Below are 14,614 nucleotides of genomic sequence, written 5' to 3'. Positions count from 1 at the left end.
TATGGACGTTCACTTTCGACCGGTCCACTTCTACTACCACGGGAGCCGCGCCAGTCCTGGCTTAGGAATGGAGGAGAAGCTACACTCTGTTTACGCGGCTATCACGTGCACCCGCACTTCGGACGTCGTTCACCACTAGGCATCCGTACGGCCCCCTCGTCCCTCCACGCACCAGCAGCGGCCACGTCCGCAGGAAGCACCGCACCTCCGACACCACCCGCGTCCACGTCCACCAGAGCAGTCGATGCCCAAGCCACCACCTCCTGAGCAGGCCGGAGGTTCGTCGTGGCACCAGCCGCAGTCTTCTTTCGACTATTGGCACCAGCAGCAGCCCTCTTTTGAGGCTGGAGGTTCGGCGTGGCAGCAGCAGTCCCCCTCTTTTCAGGCTGGAGGTTCGGCGTGGCAGCACCAGCAGAGTCCCAGGATGAACTTTGAGTTTCGTCCACAGACCCAGCCACAGGGTATGTATATTTCTATCTATTGTGTTCATTACCATGACTGCTACACAATTCTAATGCTAAGTACTTTCCCACATGCAGGAGCCTACGGGCATCAGTCGTCGTTGTCCGAACCCTCGTGGGGTAGTGAGCAGGATCACGTTCAAGGAGAGGACTATTCTGTCCAGCACGGCTGGATGTTCAATACTCCGCCACCAGAACCCACACAGGAGGATACACAGTATCATGAGGATGGGTCCGTGATTCCTCCGTGCAACGTTGTGCCACCTCATAGGTATGGCTGGACCACGCCACAGGCACCCCCGGAACACCGTCCAAGACGTCATGCCTGATATTTGCATGTAGGACCTATGTATGAGACATATTTCTACCTATGTATGAGACATATTTCTACCTATGTATGAGAGAGACATGTTACTATTTTTCGCATTCTTATTCAAGTTAAATTTGTAAATAAAAAAGGCAGGACTGAAATATATATGCAATAGAAAGACTGAAATTAAAACTGACAACTTAAAATAAGATAACCTAACTCTAGCCCTACGAAGATGAAGTGCTCTTGCCCTTAGACGATGATGTGCTCTTTCCCTTTGACGGTTCAGTATTTGGACGATGAAGAACTCTTACCCGTTTTGCTTGGCATGAAGATATCTTCATCGGACGATGATGTACTCTTCCCCTTAGACGATGATGTGCTCTTTCGCTTCGACGGTGCAGTACTCTTCCCCTTGGACGATGAAGAACTTTTACCCGTCTTGCTTGGCATGAAGATATCTTCATCGGATTCCTCCTCTTCAACCCATAACAATGGATGTTTTCTAGCCCATAGTAGGTATGACTCACTCTTACCTTCACTGTGCTTCTTCCACCTTTCGTGCAACCTTAGCAGTTCTTGCCGTATCTCTGCAGAAGTCCTCAATGGGAAATTGCACCTATATAATTGGTGGCCCAGCTCAGTTAGTAGGGTGTCACTACTAATAAGTTCGTCCCATGAAACTATCCTATTCTCTACCTTGAAATCACCGGCTAACCACAATAGCTCACGGGACATACCTGACCAAAATCTACGATCATCTGGGAAGCCGGACGACATCTTCCCACACGAAATGGTGAGACTACACTTCAATACCATGGACGGTCTTTTATAGTTACAGAAGATACAAATAGACGGGAAACGGTGGCGGGAGAACCAAGCGGGTAACGGTGGCGGGAAAAGGAGGCGGGAAACGCTGGCGGGAAAACGAGGCGGGAAACGGTGGCCGGAAAAGGAGGCGAGAAATGGTGGCGGGAAAACCAGGCGGGAGAATGAGTTTGAGAGCCTATAAATATCTCATCTCTGCTAGTCATCCAAGCATTCTTCCCATTACTGTTTTTTCCAATATTCCAGTGTCCCCCAATGAGTTTGCTTTGCTCCGACCAGGGCGAGAGGCCGAGGAGGATGAAAGATGCGATGTTGCCTCGGGGGTGGAACATCTCAGGTGTTGGTGCGGCAATCTATGCAAGGTGAAGGAGGTGACAGATTTTTCAGATAAGCTGGACATGAGGTTTTTCATGTGCGCGAACTATGAGTATGAACCACCTGTCCCGGTTTCGTCATACGACAAGCCTCCGGTAAGCACATTTAGGTGTTCTAAAACATGTTTTCTGTGTCATATTAGATTTGTAACAGTAGGCTTTTTTGTAATCTCCTCCGCTCCTATGCATGTGGTATCGTTGGATTGACACGGAGATGCCGGATTGGGCGGTGGAAGAGATCAAAACAAGGTCCCGAAATGCATGGCAGCGTTTCCACGCGGAGGAGCGTGCGGAAAAAGCTGCAGCCCAGGAGAAAGAGGAGCAAGAGTGAGAGCTGAAAGAGCATAACGTCGTTGAATTGACGAAGCACTAAGGAAAAACAGGGAGAAAACGCTTGAGATGCAAGAGGAGGAACGAAGGCGCAAGGATGCTCGTGAGGCAGAAAGGGAGAGGCAAAGAGAAATGGCCGCCGTGGCAAAGGCTGCAGAAGAACGTGGTGATACAAGCGGAAAATGGCCTAAGTGGACTCAGTAGTGCTTGTGTTTCAAATGTATTTGCTATCTTTAATTATGTTCAATTGCGGTATTATCAATGTATGTTAATTTAGTCGTGCCTTGGTTCCGTAACCAGCACATTATCGATGTATGTTAATTTATCCAAATTTATCCAAATGTCAAGTCTTTCAGTTCAAACAAACCGCAAAGAATCGACACAAAAATTGTCCAGCACATTATCGATGTATGTTACTCTTTATCCAAGTTGTCAAGTCTTTTAGTTCAAAAAACCGCAAGGATTCGAGACAAAAAAATGGGCATCGGCCGTGTATGCGTTGATCATGCAACGAACTAGCGACGAAGCCTAATTACTTCCAATCGGATTCGGCACGTTATTTTTATCCAAATTGTCGAGTCTTTTAGTTCAAAAGACCGCAAGGATTCGAAATAAAAAATGGGCCTAATTACTTCCAATCGGCCTGGCCGAAACAGACTACATCCAGTCGGTCTGGTTGAAACCGACTGCACCAGTCGGCCTAGGCGAAGCCAATTGGGCTTCAGTCGGCCTGGGCCAGGCCGACTGCCTCGTGGGGCCCCGCGTGCTGAGCACCCTGCCTCCACTCGGCCTGGCCGAGGCCGATTGGGCCGAATCGGCTTGGGCCAGGCCGACTGGGCCCATTTGGCCTGGGCGAGGCCGAGGCCGTAATATTTTTGAAATTTTTGAAAAACGCGTATTATTTTTGAAAATAATTAAAAAAATCGTATTATTTAAAAAAAAATAGCGTGCTATTTGCTCTGGCCTCTGCTACTGCGTGCCGTTCTTCCCGCACATCAGCAGCGGCAGCGGCGGCGGCGGCGAGTCGGGCCCCACTCCGACAACCGGACAGCACTGGTACGTGGTACCTGCATCTTTCTTCTTCTCATGCACACCCCCCCCCCCCCCCCCCCTGCTTTCCTCCTCCTCAGCCTCAGGGGCTTTCTCTTCTTGCTTGCGCGGTGTCCACTGGCCAATGCACGCTATGTGTTCAATCCAATGCTTCTGAATGGGAGAGATGTTGTTGTGCCGTGGTTTTTACATTCTTGGTGCATTCGGTTGGTTGCAAATGAAGCAAGTAGGGTATCGATCATTCCCTGATGTTGTTTGCCTGCCTGGCTTGACTCTCTTTTGCAGGTCCGATGGCAGCCGGGACAAAACCACGATCGCAGCCGCCGCTGTCCTGGGCGGCCATCCCGCTGGACCTGGCCGGCCTGGTGCTCCGCCTCCTCCCCTCGTATGCCGACCGCGCCCGCTTCGCCGCCGTGTGCCCGCAGTGGTGTGCCGCCGTGCTGCAGCGCTTCGTGCCCCCACCACTGCCGCTGCTCGCGCTCCCCGACGGCACCTTCTACAGCCTTAACTGCCTCAAGCCGTTCCGCTTCCCGGGCTGCGGCTTTGCTGGGTACAAGAGCGCAAGCGGCAGCTGGCTCGTCTTTCCGCGTGGCGACGGGTGCTTCCTGGTGGACCCCTTCTCCATGGCTACCGTGACACTCCCTGCTCTCTCGTGCGTCCGTCTTCGTCCTCCGAATGCAGTCGCTAAATGGTCTGACGAGGAAGGGACAAGATTTGCCGATCCTTACGTCACATGGATGCATATCAATGAACTGGACAAGCTGCACATAACTAAACTAATCCTGTGCTCGTCAAACCTTGTTGCGGCACTGGTTGGCATTGGACACACCAGTCAGATTCTAATGTGCCAGCCAGGGGCCGTATCGTGGTCGGTACGTGCATACGATGAGTGCAAGTCATTTGAAGACTTAGCATTCTACCAGGGCAAGCTGTACGCCCTTGCTAATGACGAGAACCTCCTTGTGGTGAGCATTGCCAAGGACCAAAGCACCGGCGATCCACAGGTTTCTCGGATTGGACAGGTCATCAAGGGTGATCCCTGGTATTCAGCTCTGTATGACGAGTACAACATTATGGCCTGCAAGAAGCTCTGTCTGGTTGAATCGCGTGGCACGTTGCTGATGGTACGGAGGCAGATTTTGTGTCGTTTTCCTGAACTGGGAGTGGATGGACGAAGAGTGGGTGTTATTGTTGCTGAAGACAACGAGTTTGAGGTATTCGAGGCTGACTTTGAGCATTCACAGTGGGTCAATGTGACGACCGTGGGGGATGACCAGGTGTTGTTTCTAGGGAGGAGGTGTTCCAGGGCCGTGTCCGTGTGTCAGTACGGGTTGTCGGGCAATCACATCTTCTTCTTGGATGACGATGAGGAGAAACATGTGGAGTACTCCTACGACGAAGAGGACACTTCTTGCGGCACCTATGACATGATATCTGGCATGGTGTCTTCGTTGAAGCCAGTGATTTCCTGGAAGCGCCATGATGAGATGCGTCTGGCAGCATGGCTCTTCCCTCAGGACTGAAGTGGAAGTGTTACGCTGTTGCACTGCTGCCAGCAGCCAGGTTATCTGATCATTCGGTAGAGTTCAGTGGTTGTTTTTGCAAGCTGCTCTCAAGCTATCTATCTGACTTTGCTATGTATGGTGGTTCGTATCATCCTACGGTTGCTCCATGGTTCCCATGCACGGAAGCCGTGGGATGCAATACTGCTACTAGACTAGTATTTATCTGAACTTGGCTATATACGTTAGGTGCCGTGCATCAGTACTTAATTACCTGAACTTATTACTTGCGGTGGTTACTACTAGTACCACTATGCAAGATGTTAACTGCGTTGATTCTCAACCACTTTGGTGTTTTCTGTGCCTGACTGCATGTGAAAGTTCCTAAAATGCATCGTTGCTTTCGGTCTGTCTATTATTATCTTTGGCATGGTCCTTGACTCCATGGAGTAACTCTAACTCTGGAGTCTGGAGTCGAAGGCTGTTTCATGCATGCTGAAGTTGCCACCTTGTGATGGTACTTAACTTGTGCTGATGAACCTTTTGTGCAGTTGCTGCTGCATCTGTGGTTTTGACTGTATTTGGAGATTCAGTCGTCAGTGCTTCACAGTAGTACTGTACTATCTGTGCAACCGAAGTTTCCTAGGACTGCAAATTAAGCGTCTACCATATTATTTTAAGCGAAGGTTGGTTGTATTGAATCTTGATGTAGGAGAGTAATCCGAAACTTCATTTTGTACCTTTGAAAGATTGTACTGTTTTGGTGTTTGATCGATAAAATCGAAGCCATGTTGATTGCGTAATGTTATGGTATTGTAGCCAAGGAGTGGATGCAAGAAGAGAAAATGAGATGTATTTTCGTCGTATCTTCATATAACATATTGGTTTTAGTCTTATTTTATTTTCCTTAACAACGCATGGTTTCTGACTACTGCATGTTATGATCGAGAGTATCAACCTATCTTCCATTTAGGAAAACAAACAGCCGACCAAATCCGGCGATCCGGTGTCGCAAGTGGGCTCGCCACATCCAGCCCAACTACAGACTCAACTTCTCAAAATACTTCCTCCGGCCAACAATTCGAGTTTGTCAAAATTTAGATATATGTAGACATGACTATAGATTTTTTTAGGACAAGACATGACTATAGATGCATTTAAATTTAGTCAAATTTGAAACATTTTTGTTGGACGGAGGAATACTGCTGTTTGGGTTACACAAGGCCAGCCGCCCGCCAGCGACGTTAATACTTACTGGACCGATCAAATATGGGCTGTTTTATCTGCTGGGCGGCCGGGCCTGAGTTGAACACTTTGCGGTTAGTAACTTGGTTGCACCACTGTTCCCCACGATCTTCTTCTGCTGCCCTCCATTCCCGCACAACAGCGGCGGCGGCGGCGGCGCGGCGAACGGGAATCCGTCACTGGGCGGCGCTGGTACGTGGTACCCTCTCTACCTTCTCCTCACGCGCTTCCTCGCCTTCCTCCCCTCCTCATTAACTCGTAGCGGTTCCTCTTCCTGCCTCCGCGGTGTCCACTGCCTGTGCACGCCAAGTGTTCGATGGAATGCCTCTGCGCGGTGGAGATTTTGTTGTGCCGTGGTTTTCTTGGTGCATTTGGTTGCTTCCGATGATGGACGAAGTAGGTTGGCACTCTCTGATGCTTATGCCTACCTGGCTCGTCTATGCAGAATTGATGGCGGCGACGGAGACGAAACCACACCGGCAGCCACCGGCGTCGTGGTCGGCCATCCCGCTGGACCTGGCCGGCCTGGTGCTCCGCCTCCTGCCCTTGTATGCCGACCGCGCCCGCTTCGCCGCGGTGTGCCCGCAGTGGCGTGCCGCCGTGCAGCAGCAGCTCGCGCCCCCACCCGTGCCGCTGCTCGCGCTCCCGGACGGCACCTTCTACAGCCTTCCCGACAGCAAGCCCCGACGCTTCCCGGGATGCGGTTTCGTTGGGTACAAGAGCGTCTGCGGCAGCTGGCTCGTCTTCCCGCGCGACGATGGGTGCTTCTTAGTGGACCCTTTCTCCAGGGTCACCGTGTCACTCCCTGCTCTCTCGCACGTCCGACTCTCTCCTCCAAATGCAGTCGAAACATGGTCCAGTCGTAAAAAGCCAGGAGTTGGCGAACTTTACACCCCCACATGGATGCATATCAAGGATGATGACAAGTTGCGCGTAAGAAAGATAGTCATGTGCTCGCCAAACCTTGTTGCTGCACTGGTCGGCACTGGATACAGCAGTCAGATCCTAATGTGCCAGCCAGGGTCCTTGTTGTGGCCGGTACGTGCATATGATCCATGTAAGAATTTTGGAGACATGACATTCTACCAGGGCAAGCTCTATGCCCTCCCCCACGACGAGGACCTCCTTGTGGTGAACATTGCCCAGGACCAAATCACTGGCGATCCACAGGTTTCTCGGATTGGACAGGTCATCGAGGGTGATCCCTGGTATGCAGGTTTCTATGAAGACTATGACATTATGCGCATGAAGAAGCTCTACCTGGTTGAATCGCGTGGTGCGTTGCTGATGGTACGGAGGAAGATTTTGTGTCGTGTTCCTGAACCTGAAGTGGATGAACAACCGGAGGGTGTTGCTGTTGCTATACGGAACAAGTTTGAGGTATTTGAGGCTGACTTTGAGCATTCACGGTGGGTCACTGTGAAGACCCTGGGGGATGACCAGGTGTTGTTTCTAGGGCGGAGGTGTTCCAGGGCCGTGTCCGTTTGTCAGTACGGGTTGTCGGGCGATCGCATCTTCTTCTTGGATGACGATGAGGAGAATCCTGTGGAGTACTCCTACGACGAAGAGAACGCTTCTTGTAGCACCTATGACATGAGATCCGGCATGGTGTCTTCATGGAAGTCAGTGATTTCCTGGAAGCGCCACGATGAGATGCGTCTGGCAGCATGGCTCTTCCCTCAGGACTGAAGCGCAAGTGTTAAGCGTTACACTGCTCCCAGGTTATCTGATCATTCGGTAGTGTTCAGTGGCTGTTTTTGCAAAGTGCTCACAAGCTATCTATCTAACTTTTTGCATATATGGTGGTTCATATCATAGTATGGTGGCTCCATGATTCCCATGCACGGAAGCCGTGGGATGCAATCGTGCTACTGCTAGTATATATCTGAACTTGGCTATATACGTTAGGTGCCGTGCATCAGTACCTGAACTTATTACTTATGAGAGTGTGGTTACCACTACTAAGTACTATGTAAGATGTTGACTGCGTCGATGTTCAACTGCTTTAGTGTTTGCTGTGCCCGTGAAAGATCCTAAAATTGCATCACTGCTTATCTGTCTATTGTAATCTTTTGGCATGATGGTCTCTTACTCCATGTAGTAACTCTAACTCTGGAGTCGTAGGCCGTTTGATGCATGCTCGTGCAAGTTGCCATCTTGTGATGGTATTGAACTTGTGCTGATGAACCTTTTGTGCAGTTGCTGCTGCTTGTGTGGTTTTGACTGCATTTGGAGATTCAGTCGTCAGTGCTTCAGAGTAGTACTACTCCGTATAAGTTTATTATCTGTGCAACCGGAGTTACTTGGCCGATATGGAAGAGGGGCGACATAAACCGAACCTGACAAGCCATGCCTTCCGTGCCGTGGATTAATCATGGACCGGAAACACGTACGCAAGGAGTTACTTCGAAAAGCCATTTAGAAACACGGTAATGCAGAGATCGATATGCATGGAGCAGAAGCAGAGAGGAGTTATAACAAGTCTGCAGTACTGGAATGAACTGTAGGTGAGGTTTTGGACCGCACGTGAGGTGAGAAGACTCGTATAGTCTGCATTTTTTTTCTACATGTCTTTCATGTACAATAATGTTTCGCGTACGTTGACTAATACAGTAATACTACCGAGTACCACTACTATAGTACCCATATCATCTCACGAGAAAGGGAGAGATGGCTAGAGATTGTAAAGGCATAGTAAATCTAGGAGCCGGACCTGAGCGGTTTCCAATACTGCTTATCTGGCCATGTTTCCCGGGACCGATCGAGTATTTATGCACGTACTCTGGGAGACCATGCAAAATGCTGACCATGCATGTGGTAGTTAGCAGTTGTGTGTGCTAACTGCGTGCGTTAGTATTACATCGACCGTTGACATCACTTGACACGATCGATGGATCGATTGATTTGATCGCGCGGTTCATGCAGCCATGCATCCACCATGCTTCAGCTTCCCAACAGGAATTAAACCTTCTTTAACGTAGAGCTATCTAGATCTAGCCTAGCTATCAGATCGGCCGGGAAAACAAAATGACCAAGGCTAAGAAAAAACGGTAAATTGAGCCAACCCGAAAATGTGCGCGTGCACTGCCTCTGCAGAGAGTTCCGGTCAGTATAATGCAATGCATGCATGAAACACCCACATTAAACTTGGACTCGAATCGATCGATATTTGTGCTGCAGGATTGCAGGAGGCACTGAGGCAGTGTTGTGTGGTGCCTCCCCCATAAATACTGTCGCGTCTGGCACGGCATGCATGCATGCAGCTCGATCGGTTGAAAGGGAGATTCCCGACGACGAGGCAGGCCGGTTGCCTTCAATGGCAGGGCAGCCCTGGTTGGTCGGTCGTCCGTTTCGGTCCACGTACAACCAACGTTCCCCATGCATTGCATTACCTCTGCCATGGGCTGGCTCCCCGAAAGCCAGGAGAAGAAGCTTATCTCTCTGGGCCTCATCCCTCTGCTTCGCGTGCAGGGAAACATACAGCAGGCAGCAGCTAGCTGCTATACGGACGTGCAGTTAGTTAATGCGTCGCACGAACTGCGTTATGTGTGCAGGCAGTGGGAGTTGCACTGCATGCTGAACCACGTTTAATAACACTGCTGACTGTTAACCGTACGGCTATCAGAAAAACGGCACGCGAGGGGATCGGACGTAAAGCTGGTGAGATCGAGATCGACCGAAGCGTTGCAACGAAGGCTGGAACCGAATCGAAAATCAAAGAACACGAGAGAGGGAGCAGCAGGAGTATATGATCGGAGAATGATAACTGAGGAAAGACAAAGATGCATGCAATGCATGGATGGACTCAACACGCCAGCTAGCTAGCATGTGTGAATTGTGTTGTTACGTGCGAGAACTACATGATGTTGTTATATGTATAAAATGGTGCTTAAATTATATTGTTTTGTCTTATCTTGGTGCTGAAACGGGTTGTTTTTTATTCATATTGCTGCTGCAACTCTGGATTGGTGCTAAAATGCTGGTGGGCTCGGGTTCCCCGAAGGGGACGAAAAAACCAATGGGGATGGGGCTGGGAGAAATCTAAAACCCGCGACCAGGGACGGGTCTGGGATGAGGGTCACGGGGACGGGTTTGGGCAGCCACTACCTGGCGGGTTTCGTCCCCATTGCCATCCGGATACGAGAGGCTTATTTCATTTGATTTGACCCATCACTACTAGTCTTCTACTCTACTGCTAGCACCGCCATTTAATTCCTCCCGACCCCGTGCAAGCAATGCTAGACGCGCCCATGCATGATGTTGTTGTTCTCGACAACAATTAGAGTAAGGGGTGCTAATGCTCGATGACACAAGTGCGGGTATAAAAGTAGCGCGTGTACGCCGGCCTTATAGCGAAGGTCGCCATACACTTGGACGAGTTGACACGTCGACATTTTTTGAAATGCTTCGAGGGGGTTGTTAGCCAAGTGCTTGGGTCGAGCTGATCTTCCCAAGACACCTTTAGCGAGAGATTCGTCGGGGCCGCCTCGTACTTGGACCGAACGCGTCTTTCCAAGTATCGAGGTTAGGATACCCTCGGAACTCTAACTCAACCACTTCTCCTTCGAGCCCGTGCCAACCAAGGTTAGCTCGGAACCTCGAAACTAGAGTCCCCTAGAAGGCTTCCTTGAGGCCGGTCGACTTTTAGTCGCAAGCAGCGCGCAAGAGCGAACCTTAGAGGGAGCACTCTAGCCCTCTCCCCTTGAGTTTATTCAAGTTGAGAGTGAATGATACATGCCCCATGGGGGTTATTTATAGCCTAGGGGTACATGACAAAAGACCATGGCTATCTTTGAGGAGAGAGAAAAGTGGGCGCAAAGTGATAAAAGTAGCTTCTTGATCCATAACTTTTGTGTGCACCGTGTGAAAAAAGTGAGGGTTGATCCATGGTCCACCATGAACTAAAAGTCTCATCCCCACACCTTTCTTGCCCCCTACTCTAGCTCATTCCACCATTTGACCATGGCATGAGAGGCTTGACCTGTTGACTTGTCTTCCTTTGCCACGTAGGATTGACTACGCCACGTGGGCATCTTAACTCACGCTGGGAAATGTTGACTTAGTTGTCGCCACGTAGGATTTATGGCCCGACCCATATAAGGGTTTTATTTTACTACAACACATGCATAGATACAAATTCCTATTATAACTATGCGACAAATAAATCTCATGATGCAGTTTCTCTCTAATAAATTAAGATAACTCATTCGGTGATGAAAGATAGAGAAGTTTGACGGCATCCACGCTCTCTATTCCCTCTATCCTGTCATACAAGAGGCCTATTTCATTTGCTTTGACCATGCCTTTGACCCGTCACTCCTGGTCTTCTTTTCTACTGATGGCACCACCGTTTAATTCCTCCCGACCCCGGCCCGTGCAAGCAATGCTAGACGCGTCCATGAATACGTAGATACAAATCCCCATTATGACTATGCCTCAAATCTCGTGACGCTTTTTTCCTCTAATAATTCAGATAATTCATTCGGGGACAAAAGATGGAGAAGTTTGACGGCATGCACGCCCTCTATCCTCTCCGTCCTATCATACGAGAGTGTTATTTCATTTGCTTTGACCATGACTTTGATCCTCCACTACTAGTCTTCTACTCTACTGTTGGCACCGCCATTTAACTCCTTCCGTCCCGTGCAACTCATGCAAGCATGCTAGATGCGCCGCATAGATTCAAATCACCATCATAACTATGCGACAAATCTCGCGACGCGTTATTTGTATAATAAATTCACAGAATTCATTGGTAACGAAAGATGGAGAAGTTTGACGGCATGCACTCTCTCTATCTTCTCCGTCCCTATCATACGCGAGTCTTATTTAATTTGCATTGACCATGACTTTGATCCGCCACTACTAGCCTTCTACTCTACTGCTGGCACCGCATTTAATTCCTTCCGTCCCGTGCCACTCGTGCAAAGCATGCTAGACGTGCCGCATAGATACAAATCAGCATTAGAGCATCTCTAGCAGTTACCAAACCCGGCCGATCCGAAGTGGCCGAGTTCGGTTGAACTAAATCCCAGTTTTCGGTTCAACACAGTTTTGCGCAGATCAGTTACCGATCTCAAATCCAAACTATTTGAATATGTAATTCGCGCGTTCATACAAACATAAACCAAAACAAACATACATATAGATTCATCGGAGTTTTGCTTAAAAAAACATACATATAGATAGATTCTAATAAATACTACTAGCCATCGCCACCGGCGAGCCTACTTGTCGGTGCGGGAGCGGCAGATTGCCTCCGCGAGGTCGGCCTCAAACTCTGTCTTCCTCCTGGCCGCTTCCGCCGCCGTCGTCTGCTCGGACTCGAGGCGGTCCGCCTCGTCCACCTCCGGCACCGCCTCCGGGAGGAGGCGGCGGGAAGCGGTTGTGGAACTCTCCGCCTCCGCCTCCTCCATGCCCCAATCTCCCTCCTCCTTGTCCTCCTCCATCTCCGACGTCGGCACGGGCGGCAAACCCGCAGCCGCCGCTACCCTCTCCGCCTCCTCCCGCTCCATGCCCCAATCTCCCTCCTCCTTGTCCTCCTCCATCTCCGACGTCGGCACGGGCGGCAAACCCGCAGCCGCCGCTACCCTCTCCACATCCCACCGGCGGGCAGAGTCCCTGCTCAGGTCGCGGTGGTAATACCACCTGAGCATCCCCCGCCGGCGAGCACCTAGGCGTCAGCGCTCGTCGGGGGAGAGGAGGGCGTCGGCGGCGGCGGTTCCGTTTCCCCTGCCGATGCGAGGAAGCGTTACGGCTGCCGCGGCGAGGGTTGGAGGAGCCGGCGGGCCTCATTGCGACGGCGGCGCGGTGGGGAAGGGCGATGAAAGATTGAGAAGTTTGGCCGCACGCACGCTCACTATTCTCTTTGTTTTGTCATACAAGAGGCTTATTTCATTTTATTTGACCCGTCACTGCTAGTCTTATACTCTACTGCTAGCACCACCATTTAATTCGTCACGAGGTCATTTAATTCATCCCGACCCCGTGCAAGCAATGCTAGATGCGCCCATGCATGCATAAATACAAATCCCCATTATAACTATGCGATAAATCTCAGGACGCAGTTTTTCTCTAATACATTCACAGAATTCATTCGGCGATGAAACATAGTGAAGTTTGACGGCATCCACGCTCTCTATTCTCTATGCCTTGTTATACGAGAGGCCTATTTTCTTTTCTTTGACCATGCCTTTGACCCGTCACTGCTAGTCTTCTTTTCTACCGCTGGCACCACCATTTAATTCCTCCTGATCCCGTGCAACTCGTGGGAGCAATGCTAGACGCGCCATGCATGCGTATATACAAATCCCCCTTATAACTAAGCGAAAAATCTCGCAACGCAGTTTTTCTCTAATAAATTCAGATAATTCATTCGGCACCGAAAGATAGAGAAGTTTGAGGGCATGAACGCTCTCTATCCCCTCCGTCCTATCATACGAGCGACGTATTTCATTTGCTTTGACCATGACTTTGACCCGTCACTGGCTCACCGCTAGTCTTTTGCTCTAGTGCTGGCACCACCATTTAATTCCTCCCAACCCCGTGCAACTCGTGCCAGCAATAGTAGAAGTTCCATGGATGCATACATCGATACAAGGGGATGTATCAGGTGAAAACAGGATTCCAGTGAAAATCTGAAAACTTGCGGGCAAAGCCATTAGATGGAAGATCGACGGACTAAATAAAAGGTGGGACGTCCCGTAGTTGCTCAGTTGCTTTTTACAGTAAACCCCCGCCGAACTGATGGAAAACCCCTCATGTGCTTCATCTTCTACCTGCTTGCGCTCACCTCCTCCCCTCCTCTACCGGCAGCCCGGCGCCCCTCAAGCTCAACTCAGCTCGCACCCGCGCATCGTCCTATCGCCACTGCGCACTTGCGGCTGTCTCGTCACCCTTGGAATCCGGCCCTCACAGCCTCCACGCAACACTGGATGGAGCTCCCGCACGCAGGACACGTGCTTCTCATCTTGTTATGTAGGGTCGACCAAGCCTGACTAGCTGATGGGCGTCGGCCAGGCATGCGCAGCCTGGCGCCATGACACACGGAACGAGCACTAGCAGCTCATAGGATGGACCGAGTCGACCAGCTGCTGGGATCCGAGCTGATAATTATCTTGGTTTTGTGAAAGAGATTTCAAATTTCTGATCTAAATTGCTCTTCTGTTATTCGAAGTCAAATTAATTATGGATCTAGACTTCCGTTGCCTTAAGAGACACATGTGATTTATCTCATGATTTTATGTCGCGCAAATTAATTTTTTTGAGCAATTTTGGATATGGTTAGGAGCTGCTGCTCATGGTCTCTTTGTACATTCAACAACATCTGATCTGATAGACTAGACCAGCGAGCAGTGCATCAGTACGACTTCGGGAGTTGAATGTTTACCAAGCTCAAGGTTCTTTGGGCGCGTGATTTCCCTGTGCAACGACGAGCACATCCAAGGAAAGGAAAGGAGCGGTATGGTTTTGTTCCGGCAAGAAAATCAACAGATGTTGTTGGGCGCCGGCGGC

The 14,614-nt window shown here is 50.1% G+C and overlaps 2 protein-coding genes across 2 annotated transcripts; both read left to right on the top strand.

The window, feature by feature from the left end:
* The first annotated feature begins 3,289 nt into the window (after positions 1-3,289).
* On the top strand, positions 3,290-5,264 carry LOC100832539 (F-box protein At2g26160). The gene is made up of 2 exons (XM_003565864.3): positions 3,290-3,359; positions 3,639-5,264. Exon 2 carries the CDS (start codon positions 3,644-3,646, stop codon positions 4,874-4,876), a length of 1,233 nt encoding a protein of 410 aa, XP_003565912.1. The 5' UTR covers positions 3,290-3,359; positions 3,639-3,643; the 3' UTR covers positions 4,877-5,264.
* An 882-nt stretch (positions 5,265-6,146) lies between these two features.
* Positions 6,147-8,162, top strand: LOC100832232 (F-box protein SKIP23). Its single transcript, XM_003565863.4, has 2 exons — positions 6,147-6,292; positions 6,546-8,162. The coding sequence occupies exon 2, from the start codon at positions 6,551-6,553 to the stop codon at positions 7,787-7,789; it is 1,239 nt and encodes a 412-aa protein (XP_003565911.2). The 5' UTR covers positions 6,147-6,292; positions 6,546-6,550; the 3' UTR covers positions 7,790-8,162.
* The last annotated feature ends 6,452 nt before the right edge of the window (positions 8,163-14,614 follow it).

This window comes from Brachypodium distachyon, chromosome 2 (genome assembly GCF_000005505.3).
Source record: "Brachypodium distachyon strain Bd21 chromosome 2, Brachypodium_distachyon_v3.0, whole genome shotgun sequence".
NCBI lineage: Eukaryota > Viridiplantae > Streptophyta > Magnoliopsida > Poales > Poaceae > Brachypodium > Brachypodium distachyon.
The sequence above is the reverse complement of the archived record's forward strand: the minus strand, read 5'-3'. Positions and strand labels throughout refer to the sequence as shown.

What these genes read in the sequence shown, in the direction of transcription:
- LOC100832539 (XM_003565864.3), top strand. Translation starts at nt 3,644, where the DNA reads ATGGCAGCCGGGACAAAACCACGATCGCAGCCGCCGCTGTCCTGGGCG.
- LOC100832232 (XM_003565863.4), top strand. Translation starts at nt 6,551, where the DNA reads ATGGCGGCGACGGAGACGAAACCACACCGGCAGCCACCGGCGTCGTGG.